The sequence below is a fragment of the Anneissia japonica genome, unplaced genomic scaffold (assembly GCF_011630105.1).
Source record: "Anneissia japonica isolate Jap-2015-1 unplaced genomic scaffold, ASM1163010v1 scaffold3940_len624931_cov186, whole genome shotgun sequence".
NCBI lineage: Eukaryota > Metazoa > Echinodermata > Crinoidea > Comatulida > Comatulidae > Anneissia > Anneissia japonica.
In genome coordinates, this window is record NW_022713530.1 from 335208 (window position 1) to 360601 (window position 25394).

At 36.9% G+C, this 25394-nt stretch overlaps 3 protein-coding genes across 6 annotated transcripts in view; 2 read left to right on the forward strand and 1 right to left on the reverse strand.

The window, feature by feature from the left end:
• The window catches only part of LOC117108491 (transcription factor IIIB 90 kDa subunit-like), a 24730-nt gene extending 8213 nt beyond the window's left edge, over positions 1–16517 (reverse strand). The window contains exons 1-9 of one of the 2 annotated variants that reach the window (XM_033250509.1): positions 16344–16517; positions 15064–15306; positions 14134–14211; positions 12674–12847; positions 11516–11547; positions 10326–10398; positions 2871–3020; positions 2017–2110; positions 735–861 (exon numbers count right to left, since the gene is read on the reverse strand). In XM_033250509.1, the coding sequence (XP_033106400.1) occupies positions 735–861; positions 2017–2110; positions 2871–3020; positions 10326–10398; positions 11516–11547; positions 12674–12847; positions 14134–14211; positions 15064–15253 (918 nt within the window). In that variant the 5' untranslated portion in view covers positions 15254–15306; positions 16344–16517. Of the gene's footprint in view, positions 1–734; positions 862–2016; positions 2111–2870; positions 3021–10325; positions 10399–11515; positions 11548–12673; positions 12848–14133; positions 14212–15063; positions 15307–16339 lie in introns of both variants that reach the window. The other variant, XM_033250508.1, reaches the window with a different exon arrangement.
• Positions 3495–9455, forward strand: LOC117108492 (BTB/POZ domain-containing protein 6-like). 3 transcript variants are annotated; one of them, XM_033250510.1, is made up of 3 exons: positions 3495–3815; positions 4648–5110; positions 5916–9455. In XM_033250510.1, the coding sequence occupies exons 2-3, from the start codon at positions 4671–4673 to the stop codon at positions 6946–6948; spliced, it is 1473 nt and encodes a 490-aa protein (XP_033106401.1). In that variant the 5' UTR covers positions 3495–3815; positions 4648–4670; the 3' UTR covers positions 6949–9455. The 3 variants fall into 3 exon arrangements, with proteins under 3 accessions (XP_033106401.1, XP_033106403.1, XP_033106402.1); XM_033250512.1 differs by lacking the exon at positions 3495–3815 and adding an exon at positions 3878–4016; XM_033250511.1 differs by lacking the exon at positions 3495–3815 and adding an exon at positions 4116–4328.
• Positions 16518–18827: 2310 nt separating the features above from the next.
• On the forward strand, positions 18828–25281 carry LOC117108469 (mRNA 3'-end-processing protein RNA14-like). Its single transcript, XM_033250483.1, has 3 exons — positions 18828–18963; positions 21432–21809; positions 24449–25281. Exons 1-3 carry the CDS (start codon positions 18919–18921, stop codon positions 24497–24499), a joined length of 474 nt encoding a protein of 157 aa, XP_033106374.1. The 5' UTR covers positions 18828–18918; the 3' UTR covers positions 24500–25281.
• The last annotated feature ends 113 nt before the right edge of the window (positions 25282–25394 follow it).

Consider the following 25394-nt stretch of genomic DNA (forward strand, 5'->3'; position numbering starts at 1 on the left):
GACTGGGATGGGGAAATACATTTTTTAACAGGTGAGTTAGAGTTGAAAAATACTTACTGTTAGTCGGTTAAGGTATTACAGTATAGGGGAAATACCTGCAGTGGGTGGGTTGAGATGGGAGTTAGTACCTACTGTACGGTAGATTGGTAAGGGAGGAGGATACAGTACCTATAGTACTGTTTTGGGCAGAGGTTGGTGCAGGGGTGGTGCCAGCTTTTCCCCAACAGATGGTTCATCATTCCCCGACATATTAGCCAGAGTCCACACACCCACCGCTTTGTCCACCACAAATTTTACCATGGGCCTCCGATAGCTGGGCCAGGCCTCTCCTGGGTTGGTGCTTGGTTATTTAACACATATGTGGTCTCATAACCAATATGGTCTTTAATGGCCCCGTTTGAGCAATTCCATTCTACTTGACTCGAGTAAAAGGCACTGACCAAGCGATTGATTCTAAATTTGGTTTGCAGTAATGGAGTGAGTGTGTAATGTTCCATACACGCATTATACAATATAAATACATACGCTGTCTTATCACCGCAACACTTATATGCCGCAATTGACTGTAGACTCCATTAATTGATTGGGTAGAAGATTAACACAAACTCTACAGCAGGTTGTAGTAGGGGAAAACCTTTTGTACACTAAGTAGGTTGGGATAGGGTTACAACACCTACCATAGGAGGGTAGGGGAAGGGGAATAACTATATAGGTGGGTTGCAGACGTTAAATACCTGATGTAACTTTGCCTTCCTCCGAGCCTGTCTGAAGGAGGGAGGATCCTGCTCCTCCTCGAGGTCAATCCTGTTGAACTCTTCAATCGTCAGTTTTCCTGACGGTGTTTCCTCAAACTCGGTTAATCTGGAATTATTTAAAATTACACAATGTCTAAAGCTTTGTCCACACTATCAAATATTATTTTTATGTGACAAATTTGTGTGATGGGACCTTTAAACACTGTCCACACTATAAAATTTGATGTGACAAATGTGTGTGATGTGCCCAAATATGGGTATAATTATGTCCTATTACACCAAAATATGGGCATTTCACATTTATTTGTCACATAAAATTTGATAGTATGGACAGAGCTTAATGAGAATAATCATGTCATACTACACCCAAATATGGACATATCACATCCATTTCAGGCCCTTACACAGGATCATTATTGGGTGGGTGCGAATTTGGAGAGAGTGGACCAAAATGGCTTCCTGGGGGGGAGGGAACCATGCCAAGATCGAGGTGGCGAGCTCAGGAATTTTCGATAATTTGAGGTCTTATTCAATCGATTTCTGAAGATGCATGTATGGTTTCCAGTGGCGGATCTAGAAATTTGAAGAGGGCCCAAGTAAGAACTTTCACAGACGGAGGAAAATTTATGATTATGGCACCTCCAAATGGCCGGAAATTGTACTCTCATACAATTTGGATATCATTTTCTTGTTTCCCGAATTTTTCTTAAATTTTGAAATATTGAGGGGGGAACTGGGCTTCTTGAATCCCCCACTGACAGTGGTAGATCTAAGAATTAGATATAGAGGGGGAAAGGGAAGAACTTTCACAGATTGAGGGTCCATAACACCTCAGGCCCACCATGGTTGGGGCTGATGTAAGAAAATTTATAATTATTGCACCTCTAGATGGCCGGAGATGGCACACTCACTTAAATTTGAATATAAACTTATTATCTTTTTTAAAATAATTTTTACAAATTAGGGAGGGGGGGGGGAGTGATTTTTGAGTATTCTACCTCAGAAAATGTGGACCTTTGGTAATTTGGGGGTTGGGGTGTGTACGCGCCTGCATTTGTCACATCAAATTTAAAAGTGTAATAGAGCCTTACGATGGCTTGTATAGCTGCTGCACACAAAGCATGGTTTACTCAAATTTCTTTTCTCCAAATTTCCAGACTCGGCTCAGTATGTTTAATCTATTGACAATTCTCAGTAGATGTACAGTACTTAAATAAAATTTAATATATTTGAAATAAAATTAATTTCGTCCAATCCTTACCGTTTACGAAGAGTTGCGTCGCACACTTTAACAACCTTTATAATTTCTTTTTGTGTCCTGTTAAAATCATGCAAGCGTGCAGACACAAGGAGTGCTAAAACAAAAAGCATAAAATAACTTAAAATTAATTAATTTTATTTTTTAACAAATTTTAATTGGGTCACACTTCCAGCAGAGCTGATATTAATTTTTTTGTGATCAACTAATTTTTTACATTTTAAACTTAAAAATGATTTTTTACTAGGGTAGAGCACAATTTTTTAAAATTACAAAATATCCATCAAATTCTCTGTATTGTCACAACAATATCAAAATGCCAAGCTGTATTGTATATAAGAAATGTATCACTGTCCCGCATGTAAATGGAAATCTCATTAATAACCATCATAGAAATACACAGACAAGAAGGGAAGTGATTTGGTCAGTACACCAGAAGACAATACCCTCGGGAAAATAAGCTTTAGCTTAAAGCCCAACAATAGAAGTTAAAAAAAAAATACTCTTCAGATTTTAGTGTACCAAGACATTTTTGTGTATAAATTAGCAAATATTAATAGCATCATTTCAAATTGTTAATTCACAAGCATCTTAATCATCCCAACATTGTACATGTTTCTATACTATGTCTGTTTCTTTATACAGGTCAAATTAAAGACCCCTACAATTAAAAACCACCTCCAATTAAAGACCATTTTTCTGTGGTCGCATCTTTTACCTTAATCTTTCTAATTAGAGACCAAAGCTGCTAAAGTCCATGGAAACCCTAGATGTGTTGGTCTGAATGAACAAATGCTAACCTGCGTATATGGACATTAACGACCCCTTGCAGGATGAATTAACATAAACGCACTAACCTGCCCCACAAAGACCAGAGGGTCTCCTCCCTGTATGCATCCAATCTCTCTTCATTCTAGATACAAGGCGTAAGGCTGTCATGGAAACATCATGGGTCTTCTCACCAAATTCTAACTTGTGCGCAAATCTTGCTATATAGAGACATGGATCTGGAAAAAAAAAAAAAAAAATCCAGGATTGTGGAATTCTGTTCAATGAGTATATTACAGTATTGTTATAACCAGGGGAAGACTTGGGGGGGGGGCAGCTTGCTTTGGTCTGGGGTGGTGGGAAAAGGCTTGGGTTGTGAAAATTCAGAATGTGAAACTAAATCGCCGGGCTCCAATGAAAATTTAATGGTCATATTTTGTAGTATAACCCACTTAGTGAAACTAAATTGCCGTCATAGGGGGAAGGAGGGTGTCTGCAACCTTAACCCCAGCCTACGCCATTGCTTTCAATACAATCAATACTGTAGAAACAGTAGCATCAACATAATCAAACATAAACTAAATCGATAGATTCATATTTTTTTCCCTCCATATTTATCCTTAAGTGTTTAAAAATGAGTTCATTAACCCCATGATAAAGGCATTGTATAAATATCTATACAAAAGTAAAAAGTAAATAAACAATGCTTATAATGTCTGTCTTAAATAAAAATCATATTAACTATAATTATAATCATCCTGTAATTAATATTCACACGAGTCAGTATTTTAGTTTGTGGAAGACCTTCGGGAACCAGAGTGCATCATCTGCTTTGCGTCGACGCGATCGCGATATGAAAAGCGAAAACGATATCGGAAGTACAGTATAAATAAACATGGCGTTTTTTGGCGATAGTTTTTAATCTAAATAATCCCGAAATTGTTCTTTTTCTCGTAAAGCATTCACGAAGCTGATAACACATTTGTTCAAGTAATTAATGGTCTACAATAATTTTAGCTTCTACACACAATAAGGTTAGTTAAAACAACACAATATTGGTTTTAAAACCGCAACAATTCCAAGGCCCAAACTTCAACAAGGAACAACGGGAGAACATTAGTACTGTATGCACATTATGTTGGCTGCGCCGAGATGAGGCCACAGCATCGTAGGCCAGCGATTGGCCGTTGTGGGTGGTAGAGGCTTAGGAAGTTTTGGTCGAGTGCATATATACTGTACGTTTTTTTGTCGATCAACTGATTTCGCAGGCTATAATCTACCTTTTTTTTAGAGTAGCTAGGCTAGACAATAATAATACGGAGTCTATCACTGTCAATCAAATAAACCACACAACATAGACTAGCCTACACAACCGGATTTAAGGAATAACTAAACATCCTTCCTTTTATTATCAGTTTCCGTAATATTTAACTCTAAGTAAACTCTCCCAAGTAGGCCGGGCTTATTATAGCATAAGCGTTAAATGAATGCTCAAGCTGATCGTTGCGTGAAGGAGTAAAGCTCACAAAAGTTGATTAAAATTTCAGGTTGGTAGTGAGGCCAGGGTAGGCCTAGAATAGATGTAATTTTCTACAGCTTTCTAGTAGTAACATTCACGACTAGGCTTAAACTTATTGAACAGTAGCCTGCACCTCTACAGTCCCTACCAGTACCATATTATTTTGTTTCTGTTACACTTTACAGTACAAAAAAAAATTAAATTCTTCAAATTGTTAATATGAATAATAGAAAAGAATGGGTAAAATACTTTCGTTTTTTGTAAAATGAGCTGCTGTACTTATTGATGGGTATCATGAATACAAACAGAAATTCAAACATCAACCTTAGTTTTATCTTTATTTCCAGAGTCATAGTCATCAAGCTACCAAATGATAAAAATGGAGCAAATGCCACCCTCCGGCGGAGCAGACAATTCACCCGTCGTGTACGTCCAGGAGTTTCAGCAACATGTGATTCAAGAACCGATGGAAGACGTCACAGAACCGGCACAACAGAAGGATGCAATATCCAAAAGCAAGCCGGCTAAAAAACTTCCCCCTCCTGTAAAAGTTGTTGCTGGGGTGAACTGGCAGGCTAGCACCACCAGTGTACGGGGCAGAAATTCCTTGATGTATGATAACAAATTGATGAGTGATGTTATGTTCCTAGTGGGCCCAAAGAACCAGGCATACAGAATTCCAGCCCATAAGTATGTGTTGTGCACCGGAAGCTCAGTTTTTTATGCCATGTTTTATGGTGAACTTACGGAGAATACGTCAGAAATTGTAATTCCTGATGTAGAACCGGTGGCATTTTATGCTATGTTGAGGTATGCAACTTTCTACAAGATACTTTAACATAATATTAAATTAAAGGTCTCCCTCTAATTAAAGGCTCCGCCAATTAAAACTACCACCACCAATTAAAGACCACATTTCTGTGGTCCCAAATTAACAAATGTCTTTCATATTACAGTATACCAAAGCTGCTAGTCCCAAAATGGTCCTTCATTGGAGGCAAACCTTACTGTATTATGTTTCTGGTCATTACTCCTTTTTACTACAGTTCAGTACATAAAAATTATAGACCATACTTACACTGAACGTTAAAATTTATAATAATGAATAATAATAATATAGGAATGTATACCTTTGTTTTGCAAACAGACGACCACCGATAATTATTTGAATAAGAATAAATTGTTTATGCTTTTGTTAAAACCAGTTTGCTAAATAAGATCATTTTTTCCATTCTCTGAAGATCTCTTAAAAATAGGAACCGCCAAACAAGGTATAAAAAATCTTGTCTTAGGGAGTGGAATTATTTTTAGTTGACCAGGCCTCTAGGATGTCATGGAAACATCTTAACCATAAAGCTACAAATCCACTCCAATAAAATTTAGTTGTTTCAAAAAGTCTTCTCATAACCTGAGGAGAAAATAAATTTACAATCCTAAAGGCACTGCACTTGCACTGAAATTAATAAAATCATTCTGTTATTCTTTAATCTAATACACTAATCATTCTTTTATTCTTCAATTTAATACACTATTCATTCTGTTATTCTCAATCTAATACACTAATCATTCTTTTATTCTTCAATCAAAAAATGCATTTTTTTAAATTTTTTGGCAGATACCTGTATTGTGATGAGGTTGATGTTAACGCAGACAATGTCTTGTCTACTCTATATGCAGCTAAGAAATACTTCCTACCTCATTTAGCGACCGAGTGTGTGAATTTCCTTGAGACAAACCTCACTGCCCGAAATGCCTGTTTCCTGTTAAGCCAGAGTCATCTTTTTGATGAAGAACAGCTTATGCAACAATGCTGGGAAGTTATCGACGCTCAGACCGAGGTCGCTCTTCGGGCAGACAGTTTCGTGGACATAGATTTTAAAACTCTTCAATGTATTCTTTCGCGAGAAACACTCAATGTAAAAGAGGTTGCTCTATTTCATGCAGCGGTTCGTTGGGCAAAAGCTGAGTGTAAACGTCAGGAGCTGATCGCCACGCCACCTAACTTGAGGAAGGTACTCGGTAAAGCTATATATCTGATCCGCATCCCGACCATGTTAGTAAGGTCTTTTGCTAACGAAATAGCCAACCATCAGATTTTAACATTAAAAGAGACGAATGATGTTTTCTTGTATTTTACGGCTGACAAAAAACCAAATCTAGAGTTTCCGGTGACATCACGTAAGGGTTTACAGACCTGCTCCGTTCATAGATTTCAGTCTTCTGCCTATCGTAGTAATCAATGGCGGTACCGTGGTAGATGCGACAGTATTCAGTTCTCAGTTGACAGACGTATTTTTATAGCGGGGTTTGGTCTTTACGGCTCTAGCACTAATGGAGCATGCTATGCAGTACGTATTGAATTAAAGCGTAACAAGAAAACATTAAGTTCAATGAACACAAGATTTGTATCCGACGGTTCCAATAAAACTTTCCCAATTATGTTTGAGCATCCCATTCAGGTAGAGCCTCGTATTACCTATACAGCCAATGCGATTCTTGATGGCACCGAGCTTAGCTTCTTTGGACAAGAAGGTCTCACCGATGTGGCATGCGGCTGTGCAACTTTTACATTTCAGTGCTCGTCGGAGAGCACTAACGGTACTGGTGTACAAGGGGGGCAGCTACCGGAGATCATTTTCTATGCATGATCAATTTTAATTCTAATGTGCAAACAATTTTAATATTTACAGTAGTTACAATTAGTGTGGTAATTATTGTGAAGTAAATATCAGCCTAGCTGAGATCTTAACATTTTCTGTGACACAAGGAATGATTTGATTCTGTCCCCATAAGTCATTCCAAGATGAGTTAATTGTCATTCTGTGCAGACAAACTTCCTTGAAGGAATATGTAAAGACAAGAAAAATCTTTTAATAGCTCTGTACACAATGATTCTGCAATCTGATTTTCCCATATACAGTATATATCACATCCGTGGGGGCTTGCCATCCCAAAACCAGTGTACTGTTGCTAATTTTTAAACTGAGTAATTAGCATAAGATTGTGGCAGTATTGTACAGAAAAGCCATAATACTTTTACTCATAACTTTGGCAATAGTAAGTAAATTCCAGTAAATGACCCTTCATTTTAAATAAGAATACAAAATTTAAACTTGCCTAAGTCAACGTCGATGTTATTTACATGGCAAATTTTTGTGTTTTCCATTAATTAATAATCTGTAAGTTAAATTTTATCTAAGTCAAACAAATTTTCAATGTCATTTTGGATTCGACGTAGGCAAGTTTAACTGTATATTAAAAAAAAAAAAAAAAAACAATTTTCATTTCGTCACTGATGGCAAGCCCCATATATGGGCAGACCAGATGATGCCATATCACACCCCATATATGGGCAGGCCAGATGATGGCATATCACACCCCATATATGGGCATGATGATGCCATATCACACCCAAATAACATGCAAATCACAGACACTGATATTGTGTACAGAGCTGTATGAAGTACTTGGTGAACTGAGGGGAGGCCAGCATATTACATTACTGTAAATAAAGCAGGTTTAAGCTGCATTCACATCAGATCCGAACCTAAGTTTGGACTGCGCTTCCGATGCGCTGAATGCCAGCGTTCCTATTCTTACATACTGATCCGATTTTTGTGATCACTTCGGTATGATTTCCGATCCAAAAATTTGGATTTGGTGTGAATGCACCTTTACAAGCTGACAGTAGCACATGCAGCAATGCCATGTAATAGGATTACATTTATAGTTGGCAGTCAACATGCTTAAACTGCCTTAAGTATTTTATAGTCTTGTAAAATAAATGTAGAAATCAACAGCATTGATGCATTATAAATTAAAAGCAGCAGCTTTCTCATTAACTGTTGTAATATTTTTTTAGTTGGCATAATCCATCTTTCTCCCATGTACTTCGCAAATAGTATAACTGTAAATGCAGGTACAACAATTTACAACAATTTTTTTTTTTTTTTTTTTGCAAGGCTGACTCAAAGAGGTCCTTCATAACAAATAAAACATATACAGTAACAAAAGTAAAATACAGTACAGTGAACATAGAAACAGCACACTTAACCTCAGGTCCTAGTGTACATTACAGGACATAATAGTAAAAATAGTTTTTACCAGTTAGTATATTCCTGCTAAGATGGTAACTAAACGTAAATTATGAAATTTAAATCAAAAGGCAGTTAAGACTTTTTTCATTGAGTGATCATTATTATTATTATTATTATTATTTATAAGTTTTTAAATTTACTACAGTAATTACTAAATGTAATGTAAATTATATAATTTTACCTGTGCTCAAAGGCAATTAATAACCTTTTATTGTAACTGTATTTGTAATTTTAATATGCCTTTGAAATTATTTCTATATTTTCTGTACACTGTATATAATATTTTATGAACATATTACAGTAGGGCAATGCCTCCCATAATATTTTTTGGGGAAAACAGGTTGATTTTCTATGGAATAATGCGAAACATGGTGCTAATTTGATGGATGGAAAGAGGGTACAGTAGATCTGTTATCGTTCAGTAATGTAATACTTGGTGTTTATTTTAATGTGGAATTGTGAGTTAATATAATTATTTTAGGAAATACAGTAGATCCATGCACTACTTTAGACCAGCATTAAATGCCAATTTGCATGCAAATTTTGCAACAAAAAAAAAATTTTATCTGTAAAAAGTCATTTTTACATGCATTAAGTCATTATTTAATTTCTGCTGCTAGTAATTTTAAATGCAAAAAATATAGAATTTTAAGTTATTATATACGTAGATCGTGAAAAATGTATTCGCAATGACAAGTTTAATGGAATGAAATCACCCATGATTGTAAGAATTAGTCTAACTTTCTGTCAAGTGTGATTTTAATTATTTTATTTTGACCAGATCCTCTTTCAGAGTGGTTTTGATATGTGTGCTTGTAATAAACATTATTAAATATAAATGGATCCAGCAGTCAACATAGGTTTATAAGAACTGCCTTTTCTTTATGTATTGATATTATTCATGAATAGGCTGTTTCATAATTTTTAAGTGTCAAAGGTCAAAATATAAACACTCAAAAATCAAGACACAAATAATCTAGTAGCCTAACTGTGCGAATGTATGAAATTAATGGAGATAATGTTCATTCTGTGTGCAATTGTATCTGATTTGTAACAAATTGTGTTCACTGTTGTTTATATTTCTTTACATTTGAAATGCATATGTGCAAGTGAAACTACAAGATGGCTTATTGGTAAACATAATGTTAATCCTGACAAGCAATTAGTCATGTAAGAAAGGGGCAGGAAACTATTGACTCGATGCCCAAAGAATGACAGCGAATATAACCGGACTGTTGTTGCAAAGGGTCACCTCAGTGACTGTCAGGTTATACTGAGAGTGACACTTCCCTGCAAAGGTTCCCAGTCCACATTTCTGTGTTACAACCATTTAAAATTGACACACAGGAAAGTGAAAAAAAAACAATTAATGGCAGGCAACTTACAGACCTCAAACTGACGACAAATCACAACAAATTCAACTCCACTTTGTGAGCGCTAGACTACGTGAAGCCGGTGGCACAGTGTGAACCCAGCCTGAACAGATTATCATAAAAAACGATCTGTTGCGCACGCGTCGAACGTGTTGCCTTCCTCATAGAATCGCGTCGGGCACAGAGAGTGCCAGGCATAAGACGCTTAGAAGGAATGGAGTTGTTCAGATACTTTTTAAAGGGGAATACTGAACTGTTCAGTGGCGCATACTGTATCCAGTGGCATGTCTAGGAGATGCGTGGGTGGTGCACATCCCACCAAAAGCTTATCCCCCATTGAAAATGTTTGAAAAACCCTGGGCCCCTTCTATTTCAAATTACTGGATCTGCCACTGCATTTCTTCACCACAGCAGGCCACTTATCAAGCTACTGTATAAATTATAAATTTAATATGCTACTTTATGAGTGGATATGTTTACGCTATGTTAAATCGGAACAAGGAACATAGAATTTGTATTGGCAATTCAGAATGTTAAATTAGAGACAAAACTCACCGATGGCAGCAACATTGATGTGAAGTTCCTGGGATAGCTTCAGGTACACTTTACCCAGGGTGTAGACATTTACCTGTTCCAGAAAAATAACAGGTTCAAAATTATCATATACAAAGGCAATTATGCTTTAAAAAAAAAAAAAATGTATTGTTTCTAGCAGGATTTGAAACCAATACCCTCTAATCAATGGCCACCAACTCTACAAACTGGGCCACGAGACAACTTAGTATACTGACTTGGGTTGTAATACCATTAAAAGAAATGATAATTAATTTTTTTTAAATAACATCACAGCAACAACTTTGTACATTTAAGGCCAAGACGTATATTAGTATACCAATTTTTTTTCTGGTTAAATTTAAATTTCAAAATATTCAATCTTTATATGTGGCAAAGCCAAGCCAAACCAATCACCCTTTGCAAATCCTGTTTCAGATATAATGGCCAAAACATGTTGGAATCTCAAAACTATTGAAATCTTTTTTATTACACTAAACTAATCTTTATATCTATATATCATGATATGCTGTTATTTTCCCCATTTTCAATGTTAAAGATCTGGTGGTGGTTTCTGTCTGAGAAATGCAAAAAATCATAAACATTAAAGGCTGATTTTTCTTTTAACAGCTGTATGTTTAAATTATTGTAACTTCATAACAAAATGTTGGATTTTTTAATGATTTTTTTTTACCATTTTATAGCTCTCATTTTCTCTGTTTAACCGTGTAATAATAACTAAAAATTGATTTTTGCGACGAGTAACTGGTTTGGCTTGTCTTTGCCACACATAATATAGTAAAATAAAAAAAAATGAGCTGAAGCTTGGTGATTAAGATTCTTATTCTTCCAAGGCACTAGGAATTTGCTGACAAGGGGCCCAACAAAGGGTAAAACAAGGAGTCTAAAAAGACGGAAGAGGGGTCTGAACCAAAAGGTGTCGCCATTGAATGTGGAGTATTAGTTTTCAGTGCTCTTAACAAGTTTATCTTGTAAATGAAAAATCATTTGGTTTGAATTTTTTTTTTTTTGATAAATCTCCTGGACCTGGAATTTTGATAAATGCTCAACTATAAATTATTTCCCAATATTTTGTCTTTACATACACGCAATATATATAATCAACTAGTAAAATTAAATTAGTTTTTAAACAAGTACAGAAATGCAAGTTTATCGCTATGGTTACAACTTACCTGTAACAGATCACTGAAATCGAGCAGCATATCTGAAAAAAAATGTGCAGTTAAGGTAACAAGTTTCTATATGCAGTTACAGATATACTATTTTTTCCCTCATTTTTTTTTTTTATGTATTAGACACACACATTTGCCAAATTGCCAAAGGTGAATAATCTACATCACTGTCCTATTAATAGGTGACAATACCTTTCACAGGACAAACATACACATATCTGCACATGGTAAGACATTGCCATTCGTGGTTGAAATTATCAAAATGATTGATGTTTGGCTTGATGCAACGAATGCTAAAAGTTGTTTGAAAGACCACCACACACGAGAGCTCTGTGCTTGGGCTAAGTACCCCGAATGACTTAGTGTAAGCAAATAGCTTGTATGCAGCAAGCTTTAGACATATTATGTTAACAAATTAATTTTCCATGTTAAAAGTTGGACAATGCTCTACTCTATCATCAAATCAATGGTGGTGGAACTAAGATTTGCTTGTCGGCCTGAAATGCACATCCCCAAAATACACCACTGTATACACATGTCATACTTTTAAAAGTTCAGCAGAAATCAAATTTCAAACATTTCCAGGAGATTTTCAGTTTTTTTCAAATTGATAGAATATAAATTTGTTTCATACCATGAATCATTAAAATGCACCTAGGTGAATGTAACATTTAATTGTTGTTCAAATTAACTTGTGTAGATGAGGGGTAGAGGGTAGGAGAATTAACCCGTACATGCAGCGTCATTGTGCTGAATTGCATTTGGGCGTGGTCTGTGACTACCTAGCAGCCGTAAAGTGGCTCTTCATGGTAGCTACATGTTCGCATCATTCCACAACAACAGGGGCTGAAATGAACCATAACATCGGGGTAACCCCCTACTTTTCCGAAAGATGCAATGGGTTCTTTAAAGTGCACTCGAGCCAGATGTATACACTGGATCCCCATTTTAAGTCCTTTTCTGAGAAGACTTGGTTCTACCAACTGAACCAAACACGAGGAGCGGCTAGAACCAGCGCCGATGTTAAGGCTGTAGCTAGTGGCACCCCTGCCTGACTGCTCGGGCACTCAACTCACCATGAGTCGAGTGCCACATTGTGAATTGAACAATAGGGCTGCAGAATTTTATCCAGACAACACCGATATTGTTAAAGGATACGTGGTGTTCCTTCTGTACGGCAAACAAGGTAGAGGCAGGCGGCAACAATATGCGTTGTTTTACGACCTCTGGTAAGTTTCTTGGAGACTGCCATTTTAAAAAAATTGTAAGCAGTGTCAATACAATGCGTATTAAGTTTCAGTTGACCTCCAAGTTGTTGAATTTTTCTTTTGCCTGAAAAGAAAATGCTAAATTAATGACAACGTACAGTATATATGGTAAAAACACAAAAACCTAAAACATAGAATTAGAACATTGGCTTGCCAAAGTAAATTTCGACTAGAACGTTTCCAGAAAATTTGTAGCAGCCTACTTTATAAAACCTTACAGTTTGCCATCAAGGTATCAAAATCTGAAAATACTAAAGCATTGACTAATTCAAATTTTAAAAAAAACTCGGAAATAAACTCGGTATAGGTTGTTTACACGCACAGAGAGGTTTGTTGTATTTTTGTGAAAAGGCAGATCTCATGTTACACACTGTACGCGCTCAGTTGACACAAACTGCTTTTTAGTTAATAGTTTTTTCCATTGCAGTCGAGGGTGATTGTAGGCCTACAAACTAAGGTTATCCTGGTTAAACCATTATTTTTTAACCATTGTTTTTATTAATAGTTCCACATTTAATACATGTTTAAAGGCCTACTCCAAGTTGAACTACAAGAAATGTACTGCCATGCCTAGGAAAGTTTAAGCAATTTGATCTTTTCTCTAGCACTAAAATACAGCTAGACTTTTAAATAGCTGATCACGACGCTTGCTAAACCGCAAGTGCATCCTCTGAGAACACTCAGGAGACTATTAGCCTGTACATGAAAATGCAAAATCCATTTTCCTTGATTTGTGTGGTCTGGCTAATTAGTTTACATAATTTAATAATTACATAAATAATGAGTTTTACCCATTAACAATTTGGTGAAAATGTACAGTTTGGTATAAATAATAAAAATTGAAAAGAAAAAAAAATTGGAAAAATATGATTTTTTTTTTACTTGTTGTCTCTTCGAGGTATCACTATGAATTGATTAACCACCATTAGGGTCTTTATTTGCAAAGAATATATTATACAGTAAATGTAATTATGTAGAGTATTTGAAATTACATAAATAATGAATACAAATGAATAATTAATACTGAATGACTAAATAAATATTATAAAAATAACATAAATAAATAATTTGAATGAATAATTATCAAATGAATAAACAACATGAATAAATTAATGACTGAACTATTGATAAATTAACCAAGCAATGAAAAAAATGAATGAATGATGGATAAATGAGTGGATGAATGAATGGATTGTTTAAATAAAATTATATAAATAAACAAGTTAATACATAAAATGAAAGAATGATTGATTGATTGATTGATTCATTCATTCATTAATTGATCAAATAAATATTAAAATGAGTCTTGTTTCTTAATAAATAAATAAATACATTCTATCTAATACTTGCCATTCTGCAAAGTGATTGCTCTTGATTCTTTTCCAAATCCATGATGAAAACTGCCCCCTAGAGTATATGATTTTCCACCTGCAATAAAAGAAAAAAAGGCATTCAGTTTAGATTGACATTACATCGTAGAAATGGTTTGGTGCAGCATAAATGGTTTGGTTCCCCACCTCGAGGTCAGGGATATCTGGTTGAATGAGCTTTTTTAACACACTGAATTTTATTTCACAGTGTATGGTGATACCCATCAGGACTGAATTCTGCGAGACAATTGATTGTACAGTACAGTAAAAACATGCAAATATTATGAATTTGTAGGAGATGGGTTATTTTCCAGGAGATTTTTGCTTGCTTGCGAGAGTGCGGGAAGCCATCCAGATTTCCGGGAGACTCCTGAGACTTGAAGAGCACTTGGGGCCTCTGTGATCTTGATTGCAGAAAAAACGTTACCATTACCAAAATTTCTTACCCAGGGGCGGATCAAGAAGGAGACACAAATTTCATAGACCTGATGTAATATAATTATACAGATAAAAATTCATAAATAAGTATCCAATAATATATAATAGTATGATTCATGTTTAGTATTTGCTGAAATATTGTAACATTTAGTACAGTATTTCAACCAATCAATCAATGGATTTATAAGGCACATAATACAGCTCTCTCTATGCACCAGTACAGATTTACAACAAGGTCTTGCAATTTCGAAAGTTCCAATGAGGGCAGTATAATAGAGGCAGTAGAGCATATTCGCCCTAACGGCCGTTCATACAAGAAAGACCTATTAACCCATGACCAAAAAAGATCTTAATATAACCAATCAGCTGAGTACTCTTAGAGCTCCTCATCAAAGCCAAAAAATAAAAAAATAAATAAAAAAGATGGCAGTGGCAAGGGGTATGTCCCCCTCCCTAAATCACCCCTGCTTACCTTCTGAGGACACAAACTGTCCAATCACAGATGTCCCACCAAGACTGTTCTCTGCAAAATTCACTTCAGACACAATAATGTTATCCTCTAAAACAGAACCACAAGTTTCACAGACTGCATTACCACGTGCTTGATCAACATCCACATCGGTTCCCCCACAGTGCGGGCAGACAACTGTCTTTGAGGACATGATCTTCAGAGGCTGGTTGTTATGTAAACGAACACTTACATCAGGAATCAATTCTAAAAAACAAAATTAATTAAATTATTTTTACTGAATTTTTTTAGTTAATAAACTCTAGAGCCACAGTCCTCATGACACCTGGAATACCAAGTGTATATGGATTCCTACAGGTGAAATTAGTTTTTTGTTTTAAGCCCTGACTAGTTTTTTTTTCTTCGTCTTACTTTTCCATTTTTTTTTTTTATTAAAGGGGAAACATTTTTTATACCTTGTTTCACGAACTATTTTTTTATAGATCATCAGACGAGGGTGGAAAAAAATAAAAATACAATTTAATTTTCTCATTTAGCAAATAGTCCTGCAAAAAAACACCCAGATGGAGGACAAAATAAAAATAAAATTTTATTGGTGAATGTAAACCGTGTAGTAATGGTATGTTTAAATGCCTTAAATTGATATAATTAGGAAGAAATATATTTATCTTATTTTTAGAAGATTTCAAGGCAGTGGCGTGTGTAATAAAAAAATTTTTAAAACTTCTATTTCCTGAAATTTCCATTTTTTCGTGGCAGCAGGTGCACTAATTGGCCAAAAATAAAAATTTCTTTTTTTATTTGAAACTCAAATTTTTGCCTGTGCCCGTGTTACTATTTCACTTATTCCTGAAGTTCGGTAGGCCTATCATAGTTCCTACCTCATCGTAAATAAACGTTTATAAAGAAGTGCATGCATCTTCATTGTATTGTGTTACTAGGCCCCTAGGCCTAGGCCCTAGGCCTAAATTTATTATAATTGTATTCTGTACCCATTATTGAATATAAGACTCATTACACACAGGGTAACATATACTCTCAATTAAGATTTGGCAAAACCAGGCCTTTAGGCTAGGCGGCCCTACACTTGACCGTTCGTGTATCCTAGCCCCCGAAGGCCTAGGCTAGGCCTAAATGTCCTAGCTCTGGCCTAAGCCTAGCCTAGGCCTACACCACTGGCTTTGCCGGTCTGGCCCGGCCCCAGGTAGGCTAGTAGGCTAGGTCTAGGCCTAAGTTATAATAATATAAGGTATTAGAAAAGTATCTAATAAGCACCTACCTACATATAATAAGAAAAGACAGGTAGAGCGTAACCTAGTGCGAGATACAGTTTATTGCAATATTTTACAGACAAACTTTATAAACACAGTTTACAGTTTTGTTGATGATGTGCCTAGTAAAAAAACTAGAAAGTCTATGCTGCCACCATGTATTTTACCCTCTTCATTGGTTCCCGTCGGCTTTTTTTAACGGTACAACAGCCGCACAGAGTAAATCCACCAAGAAAAAGTATACTATGAAACGCCAAGCAAATAGGTAATAATGGAACGCCATTGGTGCCAAAATCGATTTCCAGCTTTTTTACTGATTAAGACAAAGTTTAGGGACTGGAACACAGTCTACCAATGTTGGTCCAGTCGCTTTTTAAATATAGTTACAGTAGTTGCTTCAACAATGTTGGATGGGAGATTGTTCCAATGCTTGAAGATAACTATTGGTTGGATTATGTTTGTGAAACTTCAAAAGATCAACATTAAAGTCCCCCATAATATAGCAGTGTTTATTTTTGATGATTCTATAGCTAAAGAATTATTATTATAAAGAATTATGATGTAGCCTATGTTCCATCAAAATCATCACTGGGAGAATTTGGCAGATTCAGTGTCCCAGCCGGCCCATCTTTTTTTCACAATTAGAACAGGATAAAAGAGAAAATTATATTCAAATTTTAATGTGAGAGTGCAATTTCCGGCCAACTAGAGATGCCATAATCATAATTTGTTTTACCTCAGCCCCAACCATGATGGGGCTGAGGTCTTGGTCTCCATTTGTAAAATTCCTTCCCTGGGCCCCCTCTATAGTTTCGAATTCCTGGATTCGCCAATGAATTTTAAAAATGTAGGCCTAGTGTGGAAATAAATGATAATTGTATTCCTTAAAATTAAATAGCTACGACTTACAAAAGGCTATAGACGCCGGACGCCCCCTTTCCCCTGTACAGGTTTGGGCCTACGGCCCAAGAATTAATTTTGCAATTCGTCTCCCTTGTCGATGAGATGGGTAGACGTCAAAAATATATAAAATTGAGAATTCATAAAATAAGCCTATACTGATCTGATTGGGAATAGGGTAGGGAAAGAAATAAATCCCTTTGTTGTTGTTTTGAAGCGAATACGTCCACCTACCACGGGCCAGGGAGGGACTTCAATATATGAGGGCCGTTTAGGATTCAGAAATTCGAAATAGTGGGAGGGGAGGTGTCCAGTGAGGGACTTTCACAGATATAGACGCCCGGGTCCACCCACCTCAGCCGGCCGCGACCCCGCCATGGTCTGAGTTTAGGAAAAGAAAATTTATGATTATGGCAGCCGGAAATGGAGCTCTGAGACTAAATTTGATTATGAACTACTATATGTTTTTTCTCCATTTTCTTTACTACTTTCAAAAATTCATGGAGGCCCGCCCGGGTCGGATCGCCCCCCCCCCCTTGAATCCACCACTGGGGGGTCTATAACACGTAAGAAAATGTATGATTATTGCACCTCTAGATGGCCGGAAATGGCACTCGCAGACTTAAACGTGAATAAAGACTTCTAGAGAAACGTCCTTTAAGAAAGGGAGAAGATGAGTTTGTACGTGGCGCGTTATTGACACGCACAAGCGGCGGGGAAAACACTCAAATGAAGACACAAGCATATCTTTATAAACGTTTATTTACGATGATATAGATGATAGGACTACCGAACTAATGGGAATACGTGAGACAGGTAACATAGGAACAATGGAAAGCGCCACGCCAATATTCTTTTAATAAGCACCGCACTGAAGCTTCCAAAAATGTTATAAGCGCCGAGGCGCTTATTCGAGCATTTACGGTAACGTGATATTATTAGCATTCTCGCCTATCTTTCCTTTAAAATCTGGATACGCCTCTGACTACTTGCTATTACCGTATTATTATACTAGGAATATTATTATTATTATTATTAATAATAATAATAATAAAAATAACAATAATGATAATAATAATAATAATCATCATCATATATAGTAATACTAGTAATAATATAGTAATAAAAATAATAATCATGATGATAATAACAACAAATATTAATTAATAGAAATAATGATGATAATAGGCCTAATAATGATACTAATAAGAATATATTACTCTATAATATTAATAAGAATAGTCATAACATTACTACTATAATTTTTAATATAAATTATAAGCTATAGTTATTCACAATAAATTATCACATACGAATAGAGATCTGTCTCTGCAATATAATCGGTGTCGAACGTATGACATGCGCAATAAGGCGCAATGGCACGACGAACAGATGTCCAATAAAAAAAAAATAACCATTATACTCAGCTTTCGATTTTGTCGATTATTGTTTACTATTGATCATAACTTTATCCATCCTAGATTAACTCAAATTTAATTGTTTTAGACTTAACTGAAATATCGATTCTCCGTCATTATAATATGTGCCTTTTGTTTTTGCCTGATTTCATGTATTCGATAAATGCTATTCATTTCAAAATCCGATTCGAATAATTTGATTCATTCTAGTGTTGGTGAGAGAACAGGAACGTTGCTACATCCTATAACTGGTGATACTTCTGAGTACAATGAAAATCGTAAAGAAGTTACTTGGAATTGGTCTCCTGTTTTTGGTAAGTACCACCCAACGTCATCAATCTACATAAGTAACCAGTTGATCTGATATTTAGTTTATGTTAAAGCCGGGCACTCATTACGCCCGACGTCGTCGACCCGACCCGATTCTATGGTGATCGCAACACCACGACGCGCGCGCGCGCAACGGATACTTTTAAGATCGGTTCCTATAGAATCGCTCACTCTGACGGTTGAACCTGGTTCAACTTTGCCGATCGGGGTGCCTTTCCCGATTGCGTCAGGGCAGCTGGCAATGAACCCTGATTCGTCTGCAACGCAATCGGCAAAGTTGAACCAGGTACATCATTCCCGACAGCTGTCGGCGACTGTCGACGATAGGGTGAACGATTCTATGGACACCGAGCTTTAATGACGATCCGTTTTTCAAACTGCCACCGAAAATCAGCAGACGGCGTCGCGTCGTCTAGCGCTACATGGAGTGGAGTTGGAGTTGGACGCAGTGAGTGCCCGGCATTTTGTGTAAAACATTTTTCAGATTTGGCACATCCAGCAGCAATAACAATTCTGTGGTACATAATTATTTCTTTTCAAGCTTGGTGTCCATAAAAAAAAAAAAAAAAAAAAAAAAAAAAAAAAAAAAAAAAAAAAAAAAAAAAAAATCGCTACACGCTATCGCCGACTCCTTTGGCGACGCTGATTGGTCGGTTGAATCAAAGAGCGTGTCCGATTGCGTCGGGACAGCTACGCAGTGCAAGAATTGTAGTGAAAGCGGAGCGACTGTGTAGCGATTATATGGAAACCAAGCTTAACACAAAATTAACACAGAATTAATTTTGTTAATGTTCTACAGATATAATTCTGTTGTACACATAATTATTTCTGTAAAAAGAGAGTGCCTTTTTTAAAACATAAATAGCAAAACGGCGCCCCGTATAATGAACCTACTGCGTCGGCCGTAAATAACGTTTGTCTAATGTTGGGTTTGTCCATAACATGCAGCATAATTTGGCTCCCGTGTTTTGGTAATTAACAGACCAAATTGATCGGGTTTTTTTTAATTAGAAGACGTCAGTCGGCTGCTTTGCGTATGTCTTAGGGTTGCTTTTCTCCAATCATGTCTGCTTTCTGCGATTCTTCGTATTGTTTCAACATGAAACTAAAATTGTAGTCTGCCAAAGAAAATCGGAAAACCTTGAAGAAGAAGGAAAACAATTTAGGCTAGGCCTAGATGTTGAATACAGAAAAGGTATCATTGTAAAACTGACATTGATAATGTTTCTCATTGGATTGGATTTATTCGGTGTAAACACCAAGGATAGCCCACGAAAGTCTAGAAGAAGACTTATTTCCAGTGGGGTCCTTCTGGTGGTGACTAGGGAGTACACCGGGAGACAATCCCCTACTATTTTCCGAAGAGTGTACTGTGTTCTTTAACGTGCACATGGGCCATAAATGCACACGGGACCAACGGCTTAAACGTCTCATCCGAAAGACGGTGCGCTATGTAACTTGTATTTCAGCCCTCTAGCTGAAGCACAAGCAGAGGCAGCGATGGGAATTGAACCGGGGACCTAGAGATCCGCGGTTCAGCGCACACACAGTGGCTACCACCAGATTAGCCGACTGAGCTAATTAACTCATTATCTTTTAACTCATTAACTTTTTTAAAAGGTAAATGCTTAGTTCAATATTGAAATCATAGGCAATGAACATTTCCGGAGTGTCAATCAAACTTAACAACTGACCAATCAGATTATCGCTAATATTACGCGCTCGCATTACAAACACACGCGTCCCACAAACCCACGTTCTTAGTACGTCGTTTAGGCCTACGCTATCTTTTTGTGGGACCTTAAGCTGGGCACTCACTGCGTCTTACAACCGTTGCACGACGAATCCAATTCCGCTCCCTGTGAGCGCTAGACGACGCGACGCCGTCTGCTGATTGTCCGTGCCAGCCTGATGAACAGATCGTCAATAAAAACGATCCGGTGTGCGCGCGTCGTCGTGTTGCATTCTGCATAGAATAATAAGGAAGCTTTCGATTGCACGACGACGGTAGGACGTAGAACGTAATGACGTCACTAAAAGTCATCTGCGCATACGAGAACGTTAAGGTCGCCTCGTCTGGAACGCAATTTGGCCAAATCTACGTATCGAGAGAACGTAGGACGCCAGGTAGGACGGTCACGCATGAGTGATTACGTTCTGGCATCGCGTCGTCGCGTAATTCGAAAGCTCTCTAATAGCGGCCGACTGTTGGGCCCAGTGAGTGCCCGGCTTTAGCAGCAATATCCATGGGGCGGGCCAAATCGGAAAGGCCCATTCAAATACCTCGAAACTGAATTTTTCAATTGTGTAAGGTCAGGACAAGTAGTACAGTATACGTTTAAGTTAAGACGTTACGGAATTTTTTTTTTAATACGCCTACCACCACGTCATTATCAACATATCATCATCCATTATTATTATTATTATTATTATTATTATTATTAATCGCCAGATACTGCAGCAGTGTGTTGTGTCGCAAGAGGAGGGTACTGACGACGCAGCAGCAGCAGCGGCTGATGCTGACACAGCAGCAGCGGCTGATGTTGACACAGCAGCACCGGCTGATGATGACACAGCAGCAGCGGCTGATGCTGACACAGCAGTAGCGGCTGATGATGACACAGCAGCAGCGGCTGATGATGACACAGCAGCTGATGACGCCGCCGCCGTGGAACCTGAAACTGAAGAGGCCGCTATAGATGCAGCAGATGTACCGGTATGCAACCAAAGTTCCAACGAGGAATGTATTGAGTATGAACACTGTTGCCCAGGATATGAATGCAATCATGAAAACAAGAAGTGCGAGAGTGACGGTAGTAACATTGTACTGGTGAGTTTCACTATATTCATTATATTAACGTTACATTACTGGTCCCGTGTATCTGACCAGCTCCTTCCATGATTCTCGGTCACGTGCCACCATCTGAGAAGGATTTCCCAGTCAATTCAAGGATGTTCTCTGCCCACTTCTTCCTCCGTCTGACTCTTCTTCTGCTGCCTGGGGTGGTAGGATGGTCGTGGACAGGGTCTTCAGGGGCGGATGGGTTCACATTAAGGGGTAGGGGGGTCACATTTTTTCACAAAAACCTCAAAAATAAAGGAGGGCCGGTTTGATGGTGGAAAATAAGCTTTCATTAAGAGGTGTCTCTTAATGACTTTTAAGTTCTTTAAATTCGAAGGTTTTCCCCCTCTTGAAAACGGTTAGGTAAAATTTCTCATTCTTATTAAGCCTACTGTACAGTAAATACTATAGTAGACTTATTATGTGTGTATATACAATACATAACAAAATTGATTCGTTGCATACGTATTTTTTTCCATGAATCGATGAACCCCAAATAGATTGGGGTGGGGTTCCGGGGCTCTCCTCCTGGAAAATTTTGATTCCTAGATGGCGAGAAATGCTTTGTTGCTTTTGATATTTTGCCTATGATGTGATTTGTGCTTTTAATGTTGATTTTCAATGTTGGTTTTTTATTGTATCTTTTTACCCCTTTTAACATTTTTATTGTTGCGCTTAATTGATTTTATGTAAAAGGTTATCGCAATTCAGTTTTTCTGTGAAGATGATTTTATTAATAAATATACCATTATGAATAAATGAATAAAAAATGAGTTTTCCTGACTTCTAAAGTGTCTTTTAATGACTTAATTTCTTCAAAATTGAAGGTTTCCCCCTTTCTTCAAAATTGAAGGTTTCCCCCTTTTGTAAACGGTCAGGTAATTTTTTTTTTCATTCTTAATTACAGTAAATAATAGGCTTATTATGTGTTTACGGGTATACAAAGAAAAAAAAAATTAGTAGTTGCATACGTATTCTTTTTTTTACTCCAAAAAGGAAGTGGGGTCGAGGGTCTTCCACCGGAAAAATTTTGATTCTTTTGATTCTTAGATTGCGGGAAATGAGCTTTCCCGACTTCAAATTTTCCCATTGTGAAAAAAAAAAAAATAAATAAATAAATAAAAAAAAAATCAGCTCACGGGTCCTGAAAAGGTAGGTCTAGATTCTTTTTTTAAGGGGATCAGGACCCCCCACACCCCATCACATCCCCCTGACCCCATCAGATCCGCCAATGCGGGGTCTTGGCTCAGGTTACATGGCCATACCATTTCAATTTCCTCTTTTTCACGATGATCATGAGGTCTTCAAAATGGGCCTGTCCCTTGTCTGATTGCTAAGTTGGTGATGCAGTCTAGGTAGGTGATGCCTAAAATTGTTCTGTAGCATCTCATTTCGAGTGCTTGTATTCTTCGTTGAAGTTCAGCTGTTGGTGTCCATTTTTCGCATGCATACAAGAAGATTGAAAAGACCATGGCATAAAGACAGTCCCTATTGGTATGTTCACACCATCCAATACAGGAAATTAAGTATTGCCTCGACGGGCCTGCCTAAAATGAAGTTCAGAGTTGCGAAATTCCAATACCTACTATAGCATTTATCAGGATTCCACACTTGCCTGGTTGTTGTTGTTTGCCCTGAACCACAAGTGGTCTGGGAAATTAATTTGGGTATTTGTTTTTGTCAGGGCCCTGGGCCCCAAATCCACCAGATGGGAATCCTTGGGAGCAGAAAGCATTAAAAAATTGCATGAGAAGCGGAAGGGGGATTCGTCCGTACCGTGCACACAAGGACCCTAAGCAATCTGTCCCAGTAGTAAATCCCAAAAAGCCTTAGTGAATTAGGCCTCTACGCCACCTGCTATGATATCCCAATCACTCTCCCATTAACAGCAGTGGCGAATCTAGAAGTCTTGGGGGTGCTAATGGGGGGCGGGGTGGCTTGATGATCAATTGAGATGCACTAATTCGCAAAATAAGGTGATTTTTTATTTTTAACTACTTGACCGTGATTTCTGGGGGGTCGACTGGGGAGCGCGAGTAATTTTAAGGGGGTGTGTTCCTCCCCCTCCCCGCGCACCCCTTTTGATACGCCACTGAACAGCAGGTAGAATGATTTTGTAATCAGCTACTCTGATACTTAATGTGGTAAGTTCATTGGAACTCTCGAAGGTAGAAAACAATCATGGTCACACGAAAATACTGGGCATGTGCAAAATATGCAATGACAATAAAAATAGAAACAATTGACCATTTCATACTTCAATATAATGAACTACAAAGGATTAGAGATGACATATTCAAAGAATTAAAAAATGAATTAAATACAGAGAAATCCAACCTATTTTGAAAGGTTCTATGGAATATAAACACCATTGTTTTAGATAATTTATTAGAGATATTATTTACAACATTTTTGACTATTATTGAAAAAACTATCTCATATAATGTTATGTATTGAAATGAGCGCTACTCACTTATCTACAGTATTCTGAAATTGTTGTGTGCACACATGGTACTATTATTTTCAAATATTTGTTGTAATTATAGTATAACTTTAACTCACTTTTGTAGTGTTTTGCTCAATTTAAAACTGATAACAAACTGTTTTTCTATGCTTTTGTTTTACAGAATCCAGACGACGGAGAAGAAATCAATATTAATAATGATATAATTGAATAGAATTTTCATCAAACAACGCATGCGCAGTTTGGTGTTTATCTTCATGAAGACCATGTCACCACAGAAAACTTTTATGTATATCCCATATTCAAGCTATTATTTAACACTATGCATTTGTATGCTACACTCGGTAAACGGAAGAAATTATGTAAACGGAAGAAATTATTTAAAAATAATAATTATAACGTCGGTGGATAAGTTGTCTTTACCTGCTTGTGAAAATGTGTATTCATCGGACAACACGCTCATTTTAAGGAAGATTTTAATCAATTTGGAAGGAAGATCTTATGTCATCGCTAAAATTATTAAACTAAATTTATCGTTCATTGGTAATGGGCTATTTTTTGCTTATATTGGTTAAACTGGATAAATATAATCTATTGTAGCATTTCTACGTGGCCTTCACGTGACTGATATCGCTGTTAAATTGACATTAATAGCGATATCACGTGACTGATATCGCTATTAATGTCACTTTTGGTTCTGGGAAATAGGAAAGTAATGTCGGTGCACCTAGTTTAGTGTACCATGACGTTTTAGATCATATGATTATTTAGATAAACTATGATAAGCCTCGCGACGCCCTTTTAATACAAAAATATATAATGTATGACAGCTGGTTCCTTAATTTGAGATTTGAATAGTTTATGGTATTTTTCTATACCCAATAGACATAATATATCATCCTAATTCAAGAGATTTTTTTTTTAAACAGAACAATGTCCACTGAAATTGTGCGACTTGTCAGACAGAAGAACTATTAAATATTCACCTTAAATAAATGTGTTTATGATGTTTTATTTACTATCTTGGCATAGGATCGTAATATTCCTAGACTATATTCGCTTCAACATCATGTAGGCCTAGGCCTATCTGATTTTCCGAAAAGACACAA

Coding starts and splice junctions, on each gene's coding strand:
- LOC117108469 (XM_033250483.1), top strand. CDS start 18,919: ATGAAAATCGTAAAGAAGTTACTTGGAATTGGTCTCCTGTTTTTG. Junction 18,964..21,431: donor GAATTGGTCTCCTGTTTTTG/GTAAGTACCACC, acceptor ATTAATCGCCAG/ATACTGCAGCAGTGTGTTGT. Junction 21,810..24,448: donor ACGGTAGTAACATTGTACTG/GTGAGTTTCACT, acceptor TTTGTTTTACAG/AATCCAGACGACGGAGAAGA.
- LOC117108492 (XM_033250510.1), top strand. CDS start 4,671: ATGATAAAAATGGAGCAAATGCCACCCTCCGGCGGAGCAGACAATTCA. Junction 5,111..5,915: donor GCATTTTATGCTATGTTGAG/GTATGCAACTTT, acceptor ATTTTTTGGCAG/ATACCTGTATTGTGATGAGG.